The sequence below is a fragment of the Oryza glaberrima genome, chromosome 3 (genome assembly GCF_000147395.1).
Source record: "Oryza glaberrima chromosome 3, OglaRS2, whole genome shotgun sequence".
Taxonomy (NCBI): domain Eukaryota; kingdom Viridiplantae; phylum Streptophyta; class Magnoliopsida; order Poales; family Poaceae; genus Oryza; species Oryza glaberrima.
The window spans coordinates 5,606,276-5,628,386 of NC_068328.1; the positions used below are offsets into that span (position 1 = coordinate 5,606,276).

Consider the following 22,111-nt stretch of genomic DNA (forward strand, 5'->3'; position numbering starts at 1 on the left):
CCAAAAGCAAATATTCACACATTTTTGCCTAAGGCTAATACTTATTAATTTTTGGGCCACAATAATTGTTTATTTTTGGATCCAAGGTTACTATTCAAATTTTCTGTTAAAGAATAAACATCACGTGCCCATGGTTAAAATGTTAAATATTCACTCCTTCTCGGGCCAAGGCTTTCATGCATTTTGGACCTAAGGTGAATAATTTTGGAGCGAAGGGATAATTAGCATGTTTTTCCCGACCCAAGGCCGAACGCAATTTCCAAGGTAAATAAGTAAATAACTATATACACGATTCTCAGCAGATGGATGATATTCACGTGTTTGGGGGGACAGTTTATTATCATGAAAATTTATGCAAATAGCTATTCATGTGTTTTTTTTGTGGTTAATACTCATTGAATTTTATGTCGAAGGCTACTCATGTTATTGAGACGAGGGCTAAAACTACCTTTTTTGCCCAAGCAAAACGTTTTGAGCACAAAGTTAAAACTACCGCCTTCTCTAAAATAGAACTTGGACAGTGATTCAAAGCTAAAAGGACACTATATTATGGACGAAGGGAGTGCTCACAAATATTGGGACAGTCTAATACTAATGTGTTTCTGTGCCAAAGGTCATAAAATTTCCTGCAAAAGTGTAATATTCGTATGCTTTTGGGCCTAGAGTGAATGCCTATGAAATTTTAATTCTAAACTCAAGGCCAATACTCTTTAAAACTTTGGACCAAAAATTCTTTTGGGTCAGAGGTTATGTTCATACATTTTTCCCAATATTAATACTCATTAAATTTTGGACCAAAGCCTTAATACTCATGCTTTTATAGGCCCAATGTTAATACTCCTGGAATTTTAGCTCAACGACTAATAGACACTCGTTTTTGAGCCTAATGTTTAATTCTCATGAAACTTTGGACCAAATTACTAATACACGAATATTTCCAGGCCAAAGCCAAAATTCATGCATTGTTGAAGCAAATGAAGCATTCGTGAAATTCTAGGCTGAGGTTAATACCCATGGTTAATACTAACAAAATTTAAGGCCAGAGGCTAATAAACATTGACTGTTATGGCTAGTAATAGACAATGAGATGAAGGAGAAATGAGATGAATGAGCCACCTCCACCGTTCATTTCATAATGTTCGCGGCCCGTCATACTGTATGTAAGCTCCCAAGGGCTCTTAAGATAAGATATGCTGAACAACTAAACCACGGCAAGATCGGCACTGCTGAGTGTTGGGCCCTACAGTAGATGAGCATTGCATTGGTAAGCCAACAAGAGCATCACACACCCTTTGCAAGATGCCCAAGTGAGTACTCCTGATCAAACCCAAGGTAGGAATCCGACACCAAAATTAGCTTCGTCTCCTGAAAAAGAATCGCCCCATCAGTACATATAAAAAAGGTTAATAAGGATCAGTGGACCAGCTAAGCACACAGTTTGAGCTAGATCTCCAACAACGTATCTAACTCTCCCAGTTATTTTTGAAAAGACAAAAATAACAGAATCATCCAGAACAGTGGCACGGAAAGCTTAGTTTAGTGGTACTGGTAGTTCTTTTTCCCAGTTTTTTATTGTTTTACTTTGTACACATTCCTCTATGTTGCTTGCTAAAAATTCAAGAAGGCTCAGAAAATTGACACAATAGGTTGAATTCGAATAATGAATAGAGTAGTTTCGACCTGTAACTGGCAAGGAGTAAAATTCCAACCATTCTCAATCTGTCCAGCTAAGTTCAAGGTACATACAACTTGTCTATTCCTCAGGTTCAACAATATACATCATCCTGAAATACTGCTAGACTAACATTTTCTAGCTGATACACAATGAAATATCACAAATGACAAGACAAAAGGTAATCTATTAACGATTTGGTGTCAGCTTTGTGATGCTGAAGGCTCGTTATACTAAGTTGCTAATCAGTTTGTCATTGCTATTGCCTAGAACTAAAAATCAAAAGAATCAACAAGCCAAAATATGGAACATATGGAAGTCACGGGCACAGACATCTTGAATCACTCAAAACAGTAATAAAAATCTTTACCTTGAGCTTAGCTTAGCCTAGAAAATTTGCACATGGTGTAGTGTTTTAATACCTGTATATCAAACATTGCTGGCAATTCCATCCGAGTGTTAACCACCCGATCCATAAAATTAATTCTTTTCAGACCATAGAGCTCTGAACTTCTAATGTTCCCAAGGACCAGCCACCAAGCTTCTTGTTTTGCCTACAGAATACAGTATCAAAATGTTGAATACAGATCAGCACACAGTCCCAGCACATAATTCTATACTTTGTATTATGAATCATTCACTTAGATTTCCATAACATATATCAATTTTGCAGATTATAAGTTGATTTGTTTCTTTCGTACTGTTATGCTGAGCCAGTATTAATTTACAATTCTCAAAGGTAGTTATTCTTCAGGCATACTCTTGCATGGATATTCAAAATAGTTACCCCTTCTTTAGTTGTTGTCCTAGAATGCATGAAGTAAAAAAATCATACACCCAAAAGTATTTAGATCAGACAAATTATAGTACAATCTTCACCAAATCTTGTACTCCTATTTGTTTTATATAAAAACCATCATATAATAAGAATAGGAAACAATCAAGCATATTCATCGAAGAGGTCATCAATGTCAAAAAGTGACAAACATAAAGAAAATAGTAAGATAAGTAATATTAAAACCAGTAGCCTGGTACTTCACTGTGATTAGTGAACTCTGTACATTTCATGTAATCAGTATAGTTACTGACCTTGGGAAATCTAGGGGAAAATGCTCTTGATGTTGAACGGCGCGCATCTTTCATTTGCAATCTAATGCTTAAAATTGGAGGCCTGGACTGGTCCTTATCTTCATTCTGAAGCTTAAGTTTTACATCCACACAAGGGAAATGTTGCAGATCCTGCATAATGCAAAATCCAGCATTCATTCATGAGTTAATGATGTGATGACATCTCCATCGAGAAATATGTGGATAAAAACCAATGAGATAATTGCAAGGAAACTATTTTTGAGGGAAACAAGTCAAACAACTGCACAGAAACTACAAAATTACCCAGCTATACAAAATGTAAAGGAAGGAGTGACACGTAGTTTTGACTTGCTACACAATAGAGAAAACCTTAGGATCCTGAGACATTTTGTTATATCGTACAAAATATTCAATAACTACAACAGTAAATACTGTAGAGCTAGAAAATTTAAAGTTCTGCTGAGCACGGTTCAAATACTGCTGGTTATCAGCAGAACCGGATTTCCCACTGAGGTCCAGAATTTGCATCGCTCCTGTGAGTGTTATCTACTGCTATTTAATGTTCATTAGACTGAGGGTACATACATATTTATGTGTTCTTTGAAGCTGATAATTCTACAAACTTCTAAAGTAAACTGAGATAAAAACGAGTATGGTCCATGATTTACTTGGTAAAGTTGGAAAAAATGTCCAACCCAGGGTTTTAACCCTGGTACAAAGCATAGTGATAGGTGGGTGAACCTAACACATGATATCTTAAGCAGGATTGAATAGCAGATTCCCTAGCATTCTTCTCATTTTTAGAATACAGTACATGAAACAATAATAACACTAAAAATGTTGGGTGGTGCTGATTTCACAACAGTCACCACATTCTGATAAGAGAAAAAAAGAATCTGCTCTGTTTGCATTTCCTCTTGGCTGCAAAAAGGGCTGGGCAAAGAATGAAATACAGCAATGTGATTGCAAATAATCTGTTTTCAGCTACCATTGTAAAATACCAAAAAATAAAATCGTTCTTCCAAATAAGGTTAGTATGTCCAAACTCTCAAGCAGTACCTGGTACAACTCAGAAGCAGAAAATGGTTGAAGCAACCTATGTAATTCTTCACGAGAGAGACCTAGTAAGGCTGGAATTGTTGAAACTCCTCTGCCCTTCAGATGATCTAGAAGATTATCATTCATGGATGGTAGCATCCAGAGCGATGAATCTCTCTCAAACCAGAGACCCTGACAAAGTTAATGAAGTCTAGTTCAACAATATATCTATTTGGGATTCTGATACAGGACTAACAACAAATTGAGAGAGGGGGGGGGGGGGGGGGAGAGAAATCTGAGACAATGAAATTGACCTGTATGATCATTTGTAGAAGATGCATACAAGTCAATGCGCTTGAAAGCCATCCACTATTGGCACATATGTCAATCATAGCCTGTATAATACGTATGCTCTGATCAAGAACCGATTTCAAATCAGTGACATAGTCACTAATTGGTAATTCTGCTCTGGAAAAGTGTGCCTGCAAGCAAGAAATAGGGAAAAAAAGGGGGTAATAACCATTCATTGTGCATTCAAATGTTATCATAAAAATGCCAGTACAAAAATAAGATGATACTCCAAATTTCCAATCATAAGCTCAAATCTACTTACCTGAAAGAGTAAGTTTGCTTTAACATGTGGGTCATCAAGGTGTTGCTGATCAACTGAGTACGGGACTTTTCCACACAGGGTTCGGTTCAAGTTATCCTGAATCAGCAAAGAGCATTGAATACAACAAAAGATTGCACCATGATAACAACTAAATTCAGGCCCGACTAAGATCATAATGCATTTACAAACTGGTTGAATAGCAATTTCTTTCCATCGAGATATACACATTAATCTTGTAAATTGGTAGATGAAAGGACAGGGAACATTAATCAAAATATTAAATTTGCCTACATATTGTTTTATGTCCAATGGATGATAGTGTTTGCAGAAGTAACTACCAGTTTGAAAATGAACTAACTCTCTGTGATTATAAATATATGGCGTTTTCGAAAAGATCTGGTCAAACTTCAGAAACTTCGACTATAAATGAAATTTTAATAAAATCCTTAGCTTGAGAACATGGAAATGTTATGTGAGATTTCTCGTGAGAAGCACTTTCACAATATTATAAATTTATCCTAATAAAAAAATTATGGTCAAAGTAGCACCTCGAAGAGCGTAAAAAGGTCAAACATCATATTTCTTTTACTGGAGCAAGTATTCAATTGCTCTCTGAAAAAAGTAATAGGACAAATTACCTCATTGTGGCGTACAGGAAGCTCATCAAATTCTGCAGAAGCTGACAGTACGTGCACAAATGCCTAGAAAGCAATTTAGGCTGTTAGTTATATAGGCATTCCAAATCAACTAGCACTACAAGCAGGTTGAACTAATAATGTTGCAAACAAATGGGGCAGCACTTTTACTTACCTCTAATGATGTGTTGGGGCCTATATTTGTCCCGAACATTGAGACTGTAAGGTAACTAAGGTAATACTGTGACGCTATCTTTCCCAAAATCAAGTACTTTACAGAGTGATCATCCACTTTTATGCATCCACTGTCCTCAAGATCTTCAAATGTTGTTTCCACTAGCCTGTTTAGATAAATGTGAGAAGTAATTGGTCTCATGTGATGTTATAGCTAGTGGCAGATGAGATCTAAGACAACAGAAGTCATCATCATCACCTTGAGAGGTAGCAATTCAAGGTGTACGTTTCAGTATCTTCCAATCCATAGTAAGCTGGGTTAACAACCTGCCATGCAGAAACCAAATGTTGGTAACGAACCAAAAGGAAATACAATAGATTCATACGAACATATAAGAAGTTACACTGAATTAAAGTCTTTAGTCATTTTTAGCTGAAAACTTCAAATAGCCACAGATTTAACCAGTGTAATAAGAATGTCGACAGTTCACTGCATCAATTGTCAACTACTAGCCATATGATTTATAGTAATGATTCTGTTTTCAACTTTACAAGAGTAGGAACGGTTTCCACCCAAATAATTGAGTTGTGATAGAACACAAAGCATGCTGAAACCAGAATGACTAAATACTTTTGTTTCTTCAATGTAAGTTACAAGGACATAAAGAGTAAAGAAATGGATTGCACGAGATAAATACCAGTCTTCGGTACAGGTATGTCCAAGTAAGATAAATGATCGCCTCCTCTTTATTACTGATAGTGCCGGAAACAATCTCCGCATTTATGTGATCATGCAAGTGCTCCCTTAGATTACTTTCAACAGGGAATGGTTCATACAGGAACTGAGAATATTACAATATTCATTGTTAAACTTCAGATAAATATGCATTAGAATGTTTGTTAGGCAGACAAAGTGAAAAAGTAATATGAAACCTTCTTATAAAAGCTTTTTTTTGGTTCATGAACAAGAATAACAGCTTTGCCATGTTGGTCATATTGTGGTCGACCTGCCCGACCCATCATTTGCAGAATATCCGTGATATCATAATCGATGTATCTTTTTGTTTTGCCATCGTAGTATTCAGTTCCCTATAACAAACGATTAAATGAGTTCTCAGGAAAATGACAATTGAAGACAAACAAAATATATAGCATTGTGTTACCTTAATTATGACCAGGTGAGCTGGAAGATTAACACCCCAAGCCAGTGTGCTAGTACATACCAGTACCTGGAAAAACATCAAGCAACAAGAAATGATGTTTAAATTAGCCCAGGTATGTAATTAGCTTGGGTTGCAAGAGAAATCGCAATAATCTTACTTAAATGTAAAGAATAGCATGTTTACAGGAAAAAAAAAACACTACTTGACGCCAAACAAACCTGAATCTTGTTGTTTGAAAAGAGTTCCTCGACCAAGGATCTATCTCTATCATTTAGACCTGCATGATGCAGACCTATTCCAAATTGCAGAGTATGTCTCAAATTGGTGTCAGAGACTTGTGAAAGAATCATGTCGAGAGAGTTATCTGCCATGCTTAGGAACTGCCTTGGTTTTTCATCTGATGCAGCAAGCTGTAATAAGAGTACAGTAAATGTATAAGATAGCAGTTATCTATATATCCATTAAATAAAAGAATCCAAAACAGCATCCACCTGGATGAGATCAAGAGCAGTAAGTCTAGTCTGCCGACGAGATGATACAAAAATCAGAACTGGTTTGTCTGGTGAATGAGTACATATTGCTGCATATGCTGGTTTATTCATGCTATTCATTCTTGGACAGTAGAACTTCCCAGGATATCCCTGTTGGTATAAAACAAAGGCACTAAGAATTGATGATAGAGATGTTTACACAGAGTAGGAAACTGAAAGTAACAAAAGGTGGCCCATCAAGCAAATACTCTTAAAAATAGATTTCTCAAATGCTTGCTAATGCATTTCTTAAAGAATAAAATGAACGGAAGCACCAAACTTGCAAAGTGGATGGTGGAATAAGTCACACATCTTGCATTTTGATCAAAAAAGTCAACCAAAATTTGATTTGTTGATGCAAACTTTGTCACTGATCATGAAATGTGGGCTAATATAGCTGAGTTGGATGGCTACACAGGCTGAGGGGCACTAATTTCGCAAAGTAAGCACACTCATACCATACCCATCAATGAGATAATAACATGCATTCTGCATTTTACTTTCCTGCAGTCAAAGTATGTTGGTTCATGTACAAGTTTATCTCGCATCCGTTAAGCAACTAGAAGAGGTGCAAAGCATTACTTACGACTTACAAGCATTTCACACCACCCTCATTAGGTTTGCTCACTAAAAATCAAATGTAGTGACCTGCTTGAGCAAAATGCAACATGGACCTAGTTGTACCCTCTTTTTAGTCTTTTCTCTTTTCTTAAGAACCATTCAAGAATACATCAAAACAAATACTAATCCATTGTAAGAGAAATGTGCATGTGTGTGTGTGTACATATATTGAAAATAACAGCTTGATGCATTTTCCAGGTAAAGTTAGCAATACAATGGGGCAAATGGCTGTGCTAAAAAAAATGTCTGTGTTAGCTCTTTTTGAGCCAGAATAGGAGCTTCAGTTAATGTGAAAATCCTACTTACCTGGATATGCACTTCAAGAGGTACAGGCCTCACGCTGGGCTTGAAATTGAATAGACCATCATCTCTCACGCCCAACCAATCAGCTAAATCACTGAAGTACCATGACAAATGGAAAGAGGTCAGCCAAAGGAAAATAATGCACAAGTGCACAGTCAATACAACCTTTTTGGAGTTCTGCACGGGTATTAAGGAAGTAGGTGAAATTAAATGAGGAGATGGCTGTGATTGGTTGAGATGAGGATGGTGGGGAAATTTAATTAGAGATCGGTTGTGATTGCATGAGATGAGGGAGTAGGTGGAGAAGTTGCTATATTTTGAGGCAAATTTTGAACGCTAGAAATTATATTTTTGGATGGAGGCACTAATAAAATTTTCAAGAGCTTAAAATTCACACCAATCTAACACAAAAATCAAAATCAAAATCAAAATCAATGTAACATTGATCATGATCAGGACTCCAACAACCAGGGTTAACAATACCATCAACCACAAGTAAGGCAGTAACCACTCATAACAGTTGATGTGACTAGACTTCTGCAATCCATGGAGCAAAAATACATGTATAGAAGGTTGTGGACAGCATACAGATCTATATAGAACTAGTCATGTAGAAGGTATTCCTATGTGATAGGGGATAAGAGGATTGCATGCCAAAGTTTCCCTTAGTAACATACCGAGCATTGGCTAATGCTGTTGATAAACCAACAAACCGAATTGAACGTTCTGTTTGTGATGATATGTATCGCATTCTTGATACAATGACCTGAAAAAAAATCATCATGGTAAACAATTGGCAAAAAGATAACTTTGAAAAACAAGCACAGCATGAATAGATGGGATTAAGATGAATGCAGAAGACAATAAATTATGTTGCCCTGAGATAGAGTTAAAGTAAATGAAGTTACTTATGGACCATAACACATGTTGCATGTCTTTGACTTCCAGAAATGATACCTCGAGAATAGGGCCACGGTCAGCTCCAAGAAGGTGTATCTCATCTAATATCATGAGCCCAACCTATTAACAGGCTTAACAAGATATACTTAATAGAAGTGTTATTTATCACAAAGTAAAGCAAAATTACAAATCAGCAAATAGTTAAAGCTGATGTAGAAAGTGAAAAACTCATACCTTCATAACATAACTTCTACTATGCCAACTACGACTAATCCCATCCCACTTTTCAGGGGTAGAAATTATGATGTCCGCTGATAATAGGGCCATCATATCTGGAGTGAAGTCGCCAGTCATCTCAACCTGCCAAAGCACATTACTTGAGATAAGTTATATATATATTGGTGTATTGGAAAATTAGAAGAACAGATTGCCCTTTACCATCTTCTTCCCAAGCTGAGTAACAAGACGTTGTCTCCAATCATTCATTCTTTCCCGTACTATAGCCTTTAATGGAGCAATGTAAACTACCTGAAAGGGTGTTGAAAATCAATTCCAGAAACAATCTTAGCTCATTGTAAGTATTTAATGAACTAACCTTCATGTCTGGTTGTGTGTTGAAAAGATGAAGCATTGCTAGTTCTGCAGAAATCGTCTTGCCACTCCCAGTTGGAGCTCCCAAGAGTACGTTATTGTCGCTGTGATAGAGGACGTGAAAAGCCTGAAAAAAAGATAACATCAGATTATAAAAAGCAAACATATAAAAAAGAAAATTCAAGTGGAGTCTGCATGCATTAACAGATATATGCATTGGCCATTATATAGTAAAAGAAATTCACAGCATGAGCTTCTGGTTGTTTTTTCTTGATTCTTTTTTTTTAATCAAAGTTTTTTCTTGATTCTTGATTTTATGAGCCTTTCATAATGAAGTCTTCCACTTCCAGCCAAATAGAAAGGTTATGCAGTGTAATTACAGTCATCTTTATAGCATGCAGATGTAACATGGACAACTAAAACGCAAGATAATTTGATTTTCAATCGAACCTGTGTTTGTATCGGGTTGAAATGGGAAAATCTGTATAGATCTTGATACGTCTTGTTGCCAAGAGCACTCAATGGAAGAGGCTTCAGGTCCAAAAGTTCAGTGTGTGTTATTTGTGTCTGTAAAGAACACCTGAAAACTTCAGTATATGATAAGTCAAAAGAAAACATTATAGAACTACAGCAAGACATCGTCGAATTCACCTGTGGCAAGGTAAGGTTATGAAAAGAAACAGTAAACAGTGACTCTGCTCCTAACCAGGAATCTGATATGGCCCGTATGTAGTACTGTGGTGGATGAGGTTCAAAGATCGGTACATTAAAAGAAATCTTTGTAGGTGCTCCTCTTGCCTTCTTCATTAGTGTGAACAACTCTGAATGATAAATAGTATCATTTTCAGAATCCTGGAAAATAAAACTGAATGTTACCAACGCATTTTCCTAAATCACTTGGCGGTAAATACATTAATGCATGACATAAATATAGATAGAGTTCTACAGGATCAAATTAAAAACATATAAAAGGGAATATACATGCTTCGTATATCCTCTACCACTTAAAAACAAGAGTTGGTGGTGATAATACTAGCCTCTAGCACTCTATACTATCACCCTTCTGTGAATTTGTAGGATCTTTTGCGGGGAAAAAGGATTGCATTATCTGTAGATCCTAAGTGACTACATCTATAGCGTTTTAGTTTCTTTCAAAATAATAATTTTGCATTTCTTACACTCAGAATTTATGATACATTTATTTGATATTTGTCGTGACCCACAACACTGTGTTAGCTTTTAGTATAACCGCATGAGTGATACAGTTGATGGACAAGGTTGCTGAGGAAGATGGTGAGATTTATAACTGTCTCTGGAGTTACTAATTTGCTATCCACGAATCAATATCACTGTCCAATATAGTTGGAATCCTCAAAACATTCATACTAAAAAAAGAGGTGCATTATCCATAGTTCCATACTTCATACAGTACTGAACAGAGTCAACAAAAAAAGCGATCTCTAACAAGACTATAAGAGAATATTTCATCAAAGCAATAAGACAATCAAAATGGTGGAAGATATGTTATGCTACAACTCTAAAATGATGTAGCGGCAGGAGCATCAAAATAATATATGCAAAGTAATAAACCTCAACAATAATCCACCATCGTAGCGACATGCCATGATGACGATCTCTCCACAAAAATTCAGGAGTTATAAGAAGGTCCACCTACAAAGCAAGAGATAAAGGCATAAATAATCAACTAATTTGGTATTTCTTTCAGATTAATCAATTAGCATTAGCCCTTACTTATTTTGTTACCAAGACCACAGTAGAGGAGGCCCCCACAGCTAGAAATTTTATTAAGAAAAGAAATAATTACAGGTCACAGTAGCCCTTACTTTAAGAACAGTCCTGGTGATTGGGCTCACAGTAGCAGATAAGTTGACATATGGAAAGTATCCAACATATTGTTTAACCACCTTCAGCAAAAGAATGTAAATTTCATTAGTCAGTACTCTTCAGCGATTGCGGTATTCAAATCAACCTTGCAAGTTACAGGTACCACTTCTTAAGTAAGGGCATACCTTTCCTAGATGAGAAAACCGAATAAGAGCTCCGATATCATTTTCTTCCATCTCATAAAGACGATCCAGATCAACATGTTTTTCCTCAAGTCTTTTACATATCTAATTCAGAGAACACATAAAAAATATTAGCAAACACATAAAAATGTAAATTATTGGTCAGCTGTAGCAGATAAGAAACCTCATGAGAAAGGTCTCTGTCAAACTGCCTAAGTGGATGTTGTTCGGGCCATATTTTGCGGTCAACACCCTTGCAGAACTCTAATAATAAGGATGTCATCTGAGACCACCCTCGGCGCAGACAAATCTCAAATAATGCCCTCATAATGCGAGCCAAGCTTTGACTAATGTATTGAGCATCAGAGTGCAAAGAGGAGCTATCAATTGGAGCACGCGATATGTAAACCTGCAAAATTGATACCAGTGATTGGTTAAAGAAAGTTGTTAGGCTCAAGACATTGGAAAAACAGTAGTTATCCAATAGATACCTGTATGAGAATTGAAATTTTCCCATGTTTGTCAGTTGGCCCCCCCTTAATATCATGTGGGCATGCATTCTTAAAAAGGGATTCTAATTCATCCTGTTCTTCTTCTCTTACTACAATATTCTCAAACTCAGAGGAATGGGCCACCATATTAATCACCTGAGGCAGTATCCAGAATGATTAGTACAACCTCACAAGCATCAACCAAACAAAAAGAGATAAAACCTTACCTCACTCTCATTCATGTGACGCCGAAGCATCTCATTGTAAGCCTCAACACTGGAGTACTGAAGGTAAAAGTGGCTTGCAATTCGACCAAGTTCTGTGCAGTAAAAGTTGCCACTCTTTTCATCATACCGCATCATCTTAGCCTTGTCTAGCGCACGTGCAGCATCAATAATAAACGCTCTTTGCTTGGAACCCAAGGAAGGATCTCCAATAACCTTGACAAATATAAGGGTGGGAGTAGATAAAGGTTAAAGTTAGATTCAAAAACCAGAACATGAGTATCAACTGTGCAATGAAGCACGATAAAAAGGACAATTATCTTGCTTGTCACATGATAGAAACGATCGTTAGTAAAATACAGATAATACGTCACATTTCCACAAGTGCTAATGCATAAAAAGTTAGTATACAGCACTGCATTCAATTCACACTGCAAAATACATACTTTCCAGAATAAGCTTATGCAACATCATTTGCATCGAAGATGTAAACAAGGGAAGAAAAGGATACCTCTTCCCAAGCTATTCCATACACCAGAGGATTAGTCTTCATCCTTATAAATAAGTATGTGTAGCCAAGCCAGGCACAGGCCTCCCTGACATTTGTAACAGTGCCCAAGGCAACCTCAGCATTCAAATTATCTTTCAAAGATCCAAGGAACTGCACGATGAACATGGCCACAATTAGTCAAATTCAAATCAAACCGAATGAACATGCAACATCAACCAACTGACCACCAGCCAAGACCAAGAAGCAAAGGGAGGAAAGAAAACTACAAGATGTATTTCCAAATGTATCTATGGGCCTTACTAGTGTATGCATTATCCTACCCATCTAAAGCGCTATGTATTTGTGCCGAAGACATTACAATGAATCTGGTTTTTGAATATCTGATTGGTTTGGATATTAGAAATTCACAGTAGTCTTAAAGCCCGTTTGTCAATGACAGTAGTGCAGGTACCCACATGTACATGTGGAAAAGGCATTCCACATAACTATGCAATTTTTTCAAGGCTTCATAAATAATCTTAAGAAGATACTGACATGGTAAACAAAAATAGGTTTATGTGAAAATTAGTCAACCACCTAGGGGTTAATATAGACAAATGGGAAGTGTGACTGATTTATGTTTGGCCATGGCATATTCATTTTCTCAACAATTCAATGTTAGGGCCATATCCTCTTGAATCTTTTCTTCACCCATAACTGAACTAAGATAAAGGCTGACTGATATTTTCCGCATCCTTATTTCAATACTCTCCGAATCAAAAAGTAATTTGCTAACCTGGCTTTCTATCGGAAGCTGACTTGTTAATAATCTTAAGTAGTAAGCCAATTTGTCGTGTGTCGTGATAATAACTCCTTCGCCACTTTTGTCAAACTGCGGTCGTCCAGCACGCCCGAAGATCTAATAAAAAATAAAATTAACATTAGAAACATAGACTTTAGCTAGCTAGAAATGAATATAGCACGTCAGAATCAAGGCAAGTTCAAAGCGGTACCTGCATCACATCAAGCATCCCCAAATCTCGCCATCCACCAGCTTTAGGATCATATAGTTGTGTTCCCTGTTTGTGGGAAGTCACCGTATTTATTAGTGTTTCGTTTACTAAACTGGAGGAAATGAATTCTAACACTTGACATATTAACAGTATATTACAATTTACCAATACAGTCACAAAAGTAATCATAATAGATGCCAGGAAACTGGGTGTTGCCGTCACACGTCTGTTTTGGACCCAAAAAGCAGATACTGACCTTTATAACGACTGTATGAGCCGGTAAGTTCACTCCCCAAGCCAATGTTGCAGTACAAACAAGGACCTAAAACAGAAATATGTTACAACCCTTGTCAAAACTGTTGGTTGGCTGAAAAGAATAGTACTTACTTTCAGGAGCCCATCAGCAAACAAGCGCTCCATCAAACTTCTATCTGATCGAATCATTCCAGCATTATGAATACCAAAACCAGATTCAAAAAATTCTGCAACTTCACGACTTTTGGCTTTGCTAACATCTTTCTGCAACCAAAAGACTAGTTGAATCATGACTAGTAGATTCAAATTAACGCTACAGATAAAGGTAACAACATACCTTGATTAATGCATATTGGGGATGGTCAGCACATGAAAATAACTCCAATTCTCCTGCATTTGCAGCTAGGTCGATCTGCATAGCATGTGAAAAGAATTAGAAACCAGAATACTCAAATGAATAAATTATATAAACACAGCATATTTGGTACTACAAAAACATGAGTCCAGAATCACTTGCTACAAACAATCTTCAATAAGGAAGAACTTAAGAGCATGCATTCTAACACTTGATAAATAGTAATATCCATTTGGATTCATGGCTTGTAATGTAACATGTAAATTATTCTTTTAATTATAATTAAAATAAAACTGCACTGTGGGGCCTTCCCCTGCAGTATTTTGGTAAAAGAAAAAAGATATCCAGCACATACAAAGAAAATAGAAAACAATAGGAAAACATTATTATAGTAGTTCTATAAAGCAATTAAACGATGTCACGCTAAACACTAGTATGTGGCTTACCAATGTTCTAGCAGTTTTCCCCGTATCCTTACGAGTATGAACAAAAACCAATGCTTGGTGACCTTGCTTAATGGACTCCACAACCTATTAATTTAACACAGAAATTAAAGATAGGTAACGAGGCAGAAATCCATATGGGACCATGATATACAAAAAGAGACCTTCTCATAGCACAATGTATTGAATAGTTCGATTTTCTTGGCATAATCCCTTTCGCTGATTCCAATGTACTGTTGAGCAAGAGGAACTGGACGGTAACTCGAATCGAAAAAGAAAAGACCAGTATCTGGATTAACCCGCAAAAATTGTGCAACCTAAAATGTGAATTTCATGGTATCAGTAATATGCAATTTCATGTAGCATACATGGAATTTAAGGTAACAGACCTCCAAGTAAGTGGGCAGGGTAGCAGATAGGCCAACAATGCGAATCATTGATTGCATAGACTCAACCTGTAAGATTCAGACTATTCATAAATATAAATCAAGGGTAAAAGACAAGATCTAAACAAGAGCATTCATGATCTAAAGACTTAGTCATATGGATGCGTAATAAATTTCAAGCATGTCCATCTTAACAGCCACAAGTTTTTTACAGATCATTCAAGTTTAATTTTTGCCATCATTAAGCATAAGGACCCTTTCCACATCAAAAGGAAAAGGAGAAGGGGCTCCTTTAAAAAGACTGACCTGGCGAAGAGTCCGAGCAACTAGCGCCTCAATGACTGAACCTCTATCATCATTTAGCAAGTGCACCTCATCAATGATTATAAGCTTCACCAACATTGACAGTGACATGTCACTGCTTTTCCGTGTAATAACATCCCACTTCTCAGGAGTAGTCACTATCATCTATGGAAAGCACCAAATATTACAGCTCAGACCTGCAACTGAAAATAATGAAACAAAGTTGCATACCTGTGTTTCTTCAATCTCATTTTTGGTCAGCTGCATGTCTCCTGTAAGTTCTCTAACAACCAGGTTCAACGGAGATAATCGGCGACTGAATGTGGATGTTACCTCTGCAGCCAAAGCCTAAATGGCACAATTTTGCAAAAATGCCACAACAATCAGAACATTGAACAATAACATAGATCAGGTGACCTGGTAAAAAAAAACATAGAATAGGAAAGAAGAAATACCTTCATAGGGGCAACATAGACTATTTTGAATTCGTTTTTATGCAAAATGCCATCTCTGAAGTGTTGTTTGACCTGCAAAAGAAGTGCCCAACCCAATATTTAAGGTTCCCAACTAGATGTTTAACGAGCAGATAAAACAGGGGGATAATGTTAGAAATCAGCAGCTTGTAGAATTGGGTAGCTTTTCAAGGTTCTGCCAATGAATACCTCATGAAGAACAGCAATCATTGCAATATTTGTTTTGCCAGCACCTGTTGGAGCACAAACCTGAAAATCGATGCAAGTTAGCTATGATAACAAAAGTACATGAAATGGCACAAGTCTAATATTAAAAAAATGGTGCAATTGCATGGTTCGCAGACTTAGTTACACACTAGAATGTTCTCATTCGTGTAGTATGTAGCTTGAAAAATACGACTCTGAACACGGTTGAGTGACTTGTATCCCTGGAAAGCAGCTTGGGCGAGTTCATCCAACTCTCCTATTTCAATCTGGCGAAGACAAAGAGAACACCATAGTTACCAGCAAAAGAACACCACTATTGACATGAAATCAGTTGTTAAGATCTTCTTATTCTGAAGAGTTTATGAGATTCATGCAAGTGAAACCATTTTGCCAAGCAAATTAAAGAAGAGAAAGACTACTATCGCGCATATGCAAAATGTGGGTTTTTTTTCCCACGGATTAAAGCAGTGGGTTAGACAAGAAAGTTGTGAAGCAAATTGATCCCTTCAGTCCTTCACCAGCAGATAATGTTGAAACTTCAAAACCAGTTTCATCTGGTTGGCTGACCCGTGAACCCTGACCTGCAGTAGCTTGCATCTGAGAGTACCCTAGAGCAAAACTGCATGCATGGTGGCCAACCCATTCAGGCCATGATAATCTTAGTACTCCCTCCGTCCCAAAATATAACAACTTCTAGCCTTTAGAATTTGTCCCAATATATAACAACTTCTCCACCAACACTCTCTTCTCAACCAATCACAAACCTCCACCATTCAATTTTCCCACCTACCTCCACGTCTCCTCCAATCACAACACTCCCTCATTTAATTCTATCAACTTTCTTAATAACCGTGTCCAACTCTAAAAATGCTTATAATCTAGGACGGAGGGAGTACTAGGTATTCATTAATCCACATTCTAAACATTCACTCTGGGTCAAAGAGTTACATAAAGATTGTTGCAAGTAAAAAAAAAAGAACAAGTATGACTCCAGGCAATCATCTTAAAATGTTTACTCCTTAGAGGAATTGGGGGTGATGGTATGTTCTACAACCATCCCACCATCAAGATCTTTTGTGGCTAGATATATGAGGGAATGTGTGAGTTGTTTGTGGTATCTTTTACATAAAAACACATTCCTTGCATATTTTTGTATTTAGATTTTTGGTTGATCACATATAGCCATTTGTATAATATCAGAGTTGAGGATAAATATGTTTCTGTATTTTTAACTCTAGAGATTATAGCATATTTATGGGTATCCATCATAGCACATGGCTATGTTGCTACTAATTGTAATGCATGGCTTGTCCTGCTTCATTGGTTTCTTTTAATGTAACACAGAACCACAGCTTCTTCAAATCAATTAAAAAACACGTGCACAAGCAAACGAAGGGTAACACACGGATGTACCAGCTTCTCATTGGCTTTCAGTGGTGCTGTTGGAGTTGGTGGAATTTTCACTTCTTCATACCCCTTCATATGTTTCCTTGTGGTCCCTTGAGGAAGAGAAGTTATAGTAAAACTGTTCGCCCCTTCTCCAGTCCCAACCACATCATCAAATGGCTGCTTTCTTTCACTCGCCAGGAGAAATGATGAAAAATCATCAGAAAAAATATCATTTGTTGCAGTTTCTGTACCACGCTTGCCACGTTTTTCCTCTTTCCTCCTAATCTTATCAAGCTGGCGCTCATATTCTGTTTGTACTGTTACCTACAATACGAGAAAGGGCATTTAACTTTTACCAAGGTATCCACAACATAGGAAGTTGGAAGCAATCAAAAAACCAAGTTGGCATACTTGTGTGCCATATGTTGGCATCTTTGGTTGATTACTTGAAGACAACTTTTCTGATTTCAATATCATCAATCCGTGCTGAATTGCATCCACTAGCTCTTTCCTATGCTGCAGGGCATGACATGATCATGTTTGATTACATTATCATATGGCAGACCAAAAATAAAAAAAATTTATTATCATGATAAACAAATGAAATCCACTATGTATTAATGAACTGAACCATAAATAAGGAACTTTGCAATCTTGAAACGAGATATTTAACTCTAAATATGGAAATGTGCTGAGCAATCAGGGTGAGCCCATAGGAAATAATTGCACCAGTGACCACTCACCGATCACTATCATATTTCCTAATGATCAATAAAGCATCAGATCCTGATAAAGTACTTTTTGACACGCACATAGTATTAGAAATCCAGCATTACATTTGTATGTCCCAGAGTCCAAAATTCACTGAAGTCCACCCCCTTTTGTTTCGATATTTCTCATGTGTGCATATCCTCATAAGAACAGTTCATTTACTGTGTGGCTCCTTTTCATGGTATCGCTAGGTAGCCACAATAAAACAGCACCAATAAGGCTTAAGGTAGTCCTCTAGCACTCGACTTCCTATTTGGGACATGGATAATCTTCTTGTTGTACTAAGTGTTCACTATTCCCTCCGTTTCTCACATAACTGACATTGTTGACTACGGCCATATCACTTTTATGACAGATTAATTTTAAATGATTATATTTATGATGGATGAAAGTTGTATGATTATATTTATGGCGCTACACACTTCAGTAATATAATATATGCTCAAGTATTTATAAATTTTCCGCAAAAAGACAAGCGGTCAAAATTTGAACTTAAACAGAGCCAAGACAGTTCTGAATGTTGGCTACACCATAGACTTTGGATATATATGGCCAACTAGGAGGTTTTAGTGATCTTATTGTGTGATTTGTACCAGTAAAGTGAGTCCTGGAATTAGTCTGGTACATATGCCCTACTTCCTAGATAGGTTGCAGAATACAGGACTAAGTGGCATATACAGAAATACTAACATCTAGCTGATATCAATACAAGTTATAACAATTGAGGTCATCTCATAATCTTTCTTTTGGTTATCTTATCCATGTATCATGTATGAAGAACAACATGCAAAATAAACTGTACATGGAAAATAAAATGGCCTTCCGCTCTTACCGAAAGGAGATCCTGAACTGTTTCAAAAGCAGCATCACCAACAAGGTCCAACAGTTCACCAGCTATCTGCGAAGTGGTGCTATTAGATTATTATAGCAACAAAAGGAAAGACTAAAAGCAGTTTACTCCACGGCATTGCAAACCTCATCGCCAGCTTTATTAGATAGGAGCACTCTGCACAAAGCCTTTGCAAGTTCATCTCCTGAGAGAACTGAGCCACCACTTCTAGTTATCAAATCACACTGATCCTTTAGCCACCTCAAATTTACATAATCCCCAGGAGAAACTGAATTATGACTTACGGATGCGCTGCTGGCATCGTATTGATCATGTTCAGCAGGTTTAGAGCTCAATACACCACTTCCTAAGGGTAGGTCATCATCAAGGGAAACATCAACAATGAAACGAGAAGGTGGTTTGAAATCAAAGTTTGCTCCAAATTCACTTGTAATACTTTCATCTGCATTTATCTGAATAAGTTCATGGCCCCTTGCCCGTTGGAGAGAACAGAGCATCTGAGCTAACTGAGCTAGCTTCTTTAAAACAGAGTCTTGCACACTGTAACCCACAAGGTTCTCCAATTCATTCCTGAGGAGATAGGCACATCTTAAGTACTGGGATATCCAAAGCATTTACATGAAATCATCAATTGAACATACAAATTCGAACCATAACAATTGTGTCATTACCTTCTGCGAAGGACATTGTCAGCGAGATTAGACTGCGTATCATCGCCAGCAAACAAGGCGTACACAGCAGGGGCAACTTCCTGAAGCTCTTCAGACACGACCTCCCCATTCAACAACTCCACCACGGCACCGAGGAACTGCTTGTACGCCTGGCGCACATCACTGGGCGCTGCAACACAAGGGGGCAATCGCAACCAGTTATTGTATCAAAAAAGGAAAAAATCAGAAGCGCTCGCGCGCAGCAGACGCAGCAACACGATAGTCGAGGGTTTTGGAGGCGTTTACCATCGTCCCAGTCGGGGACGATCTTCCGTGCGAGCTCCCACTCGTCGCGCGGCCTGCGGAGGCGAAATCGTTAGGTTCTCCCCGCGGCGATTGGGATTTTGGGGACGGCAAGGGGAGAGAGAGAGAGAGGGATAAACCTCGGGAGCTTGAGGGATTGGAGCGCGGACTTGCGGAGGAGGTAGGCCTGGTCGGCGTCGTAGTGGCCGCGGAGCGCGCTCGTCAGGCGCGGGAGCGGCGCGAGCATCTCGGCGTAGCGGCTGCCGCCGCCGGCGAGGGTTTCGGTGCGGGAGGCGGAGCAGAGCGGCGAGGGCGGCGATGCGGCGATCGGGTTGTCGGTGTGATTGGGGGATAGTGGCGGTTTGGATCGCGCCGCGACGCCAAGGCCCTTAAAAGGGAGGAGAGGAGAGGCCTCTGCCGCGCGCAAGCAGCTTGTCCCCTACGAAAGCGCCGGAGGCGGTCGCGCCGGCGGGATGGTGGACTACTACTGGTGGTCTACTGGTGTTTTGGATCGGTCTCGTCCGGACACCGGACTATCGCGTGCGGGCTGTTTTCCCCTTATTACTTAGGGCATGTTTAGCTCTAAACAAAAAATTTCACGCTGGAGTATTTAAAGGGAGAAAAAAAACAATTACGCAGTTCGTCAGGAAATTACGAGACGATGGATATTTGTTAATGATGGATTAATTAGGCTTAATAAATTTGTCATGCAGTTTCATGGCGGAATCTGTAATCTATTTTGTTATTAGACTACGTTTAATACTTCAAATTTATATCCACATATATCTGATATGATATGCAGGGGCAAAAATTTTTTGCCATCTAAACAGGCCCTTAGGGCATGTTTGGGGAGCTTCTAGCTACTACAGCTTCTCTCAGAATCAGAAGTTCCCTCTAACAGTTCAGCTTTTGGTCTAGATTCTGAGAAGCTGTGAAACCCAACTTTTCCATATTCTTGGAAGATGTTTACCAACCAGCTGAGAATCTTAAGCTCCCCCAAACAGACCTTTAGATAGGCTTTGAAACTCATGAGATCAAATATAACAACGAGGTAGTACTAACGTATTACAGACTTGAAATATATTTATGTAATATTTTAGGGCAAATTTCATATAAAAAGTTTTCACATGAAACACACCGTTTAGCAGATTGAAAAACGTTTCACGAATATCTAAATTTCCATCCAACTTTTGTGGGAGAAAAGAACATGGCCTAAAACACACGGGAGGGGGCATTTTACTTTTTGCCACTTTTACCTCTCACATTTTACGACATATAGGCCTTCATGTATCAATGACACATGAGCTCAATGATAAATCCTTAATTGCCACCTATAAGAGTGGCAAATAGTTTATATTCCTTAAAAAAAACTCAAAGCACATGTGAACTGGAAATTTCTAATTTGCTAATTTCCAAATAAGCCTTACATGGGCTTATGGTATAATAGAGTTTGACGACACTATCGGGTAATGGACGACTCATCTTTAACGGTGTTAGAGAAAAAAAAATACAGTTTATACTATGTATTATTAAAAGTTTTCATATTATGTCACTATTTAACCATTATTTACATTTTATTTTGGACCACCTTATTCTATCCATCTACAAGTCCGATTACTCAATAACCACTCCACACACTAAGTCTCTCTCTCTATTTCTATTTTCCCTCCGACAATTGGGGATCCAGCAAGGAGCTCAGATCTAGCGTCTCCGCTCTTCGTTGGGTCAGCTCCTGCCTCCTTGAGTCACTGCAGGCCCAACACCTCCGACCTAAACGACAACCATAACAATAGTGTGCATGACAATGGGAGAGGAGAAGAGACATGTTGGTAACTAGAGGGTGCGGCCCCGCATACAAAAGTGGAGAGGAGGAACGATTTGAACTTCTATCAGATCCACATAAACAAAATAGATCGATTCATCGATTTGTACTTGAGAAGACGCTAAGAAAAACAAAGTCTCGACCGCCGCTGCTAGTCCGCTGGCACCACCGCTGCTAGTCCAGGGGGTGTTTAAATTCAAAGGTGTAAAGTTTTTTGCATGTCATATTGAATATTATATGGGGTGTCACATGGAGTGTTTGGGCACTAACAAAAAATACTAATAACAGAATCCGTCAGTAAACCACGAGACAAATTTATTAAGCCTAATT

General features: G+C 38.0%; 1 protein-coding gene across 1 annotated transcript; it reads right to left on the bottom strand.

Annotated features, from left to right (window-relative positions):
- Nucleotides 1-557: 557 nt before the first annotated feature.
- On the bottom strand, nucleotides 558-20,496 carry LOC127765385 (DExH-box ATP-dependent RNA helicase DExH14). The gene is made up of 49 exons (XM_052290273.1): nucleotides 20,100-20,496; nucleotides 19,963-20,015; nucleotides 19,678-19,846; nucleotides 19,132-19,576; nucleotides 18,989-19,054; nucleotides 17,797-17,901; nucleotides 17,410-17,709; nucleotides 16,146-16,262; nucleotides 15,979-16,038; nucleotides 15,772-15,843; nucleotides 15,548-15,664; nucleotides 15,320-15,481; nucleotides 15,017-15,082; nucleotides 14,792-14,944; nucleotides 14,631-14,714; nucleotides 14,167-14,241; nucleotides 13,962-14,093; nucleotides 13,831-13,896; nucleotides 13,575-13,640; nucleotides 13,358-13,480; nucleotides 12,583-12,732; nucleotides 12,075-12,287; nucleotides 11,848-12,003; nucleotides 11,541-11,765; nucleotides 11,360-11,461; nucleotides 11,174-11,254; nucleotides 10,920-11,000; nucleotides 9,981-10,181; nucleotides 9,780-9,896; nucleotides 9,334-9,456; nucleotides 9,177-9,266; nucleotides 8,973-9,098; nucleotides 8,796-8,858; nucleotides 8,516-8,604; nucleotides 7,842-7,932; nucleotides 6,876-7,025; nucleotides 6,603-6,794; nucleotides 6,385-6,450; nucleotides 6,155-6,310; nucleotides 5,920-6,063; nucleotides 5,481-5,548; nucleotides 5,223-5,388; nucleotides 5,051-5,113; nucleotides 4,413-4,508; nucleotides 4,114-4,281; nucleotides 3,821-3,991; nucleotides 2,762-2,911; nucleotides 2,095-2,226; nucleotides 558-1,365 (listed from the first exon to the last, which is right to left on the bottom strand). The coding sequence occupies exons 1-49, from the start codon at nucleotides 20,204-20,206 to the stop codon at nucleotides 1,282-1,284; spliced, it is 6,252 nt and encodes a 2,083-aa protein (XP_052146233.1). The 5' UTR covers nucleotides 20,207-20,496; the 3' UTR covers nucleotides 558-1,281.
- Nucleotides 20,497-22,111: the final 1,615 nt, after the last annotated feature.

What these genes read in the sequence shown, in the direction of transcription:
- LOC127765385 (XM_052290273.1), bottom strand. Translation starts at nt 20,206, where the DNA reads ATGCTCGCGCCGCTCCCGCGCCTGACGAGCGCGCTCCGCGGCCACTAC. An exon ending in AAAAAAGCTTTTATAAGAAG is followed by an intron (nt 6,064 to 6,154) that starts GTTTCATATTAC and finishes TAATATTCTCAG; the next exon opens with TTCCTGTATGAACCATTCCC. An exon ending in AAGCAAACTTACTCTTTCAG is followed by an intron (nt 4,282 to 4,412) that starts GTAAGTAGATTT and finishes TCTTGCTTGCAG; the next exon opens with GCACACTTTTCCAGAGCAGA.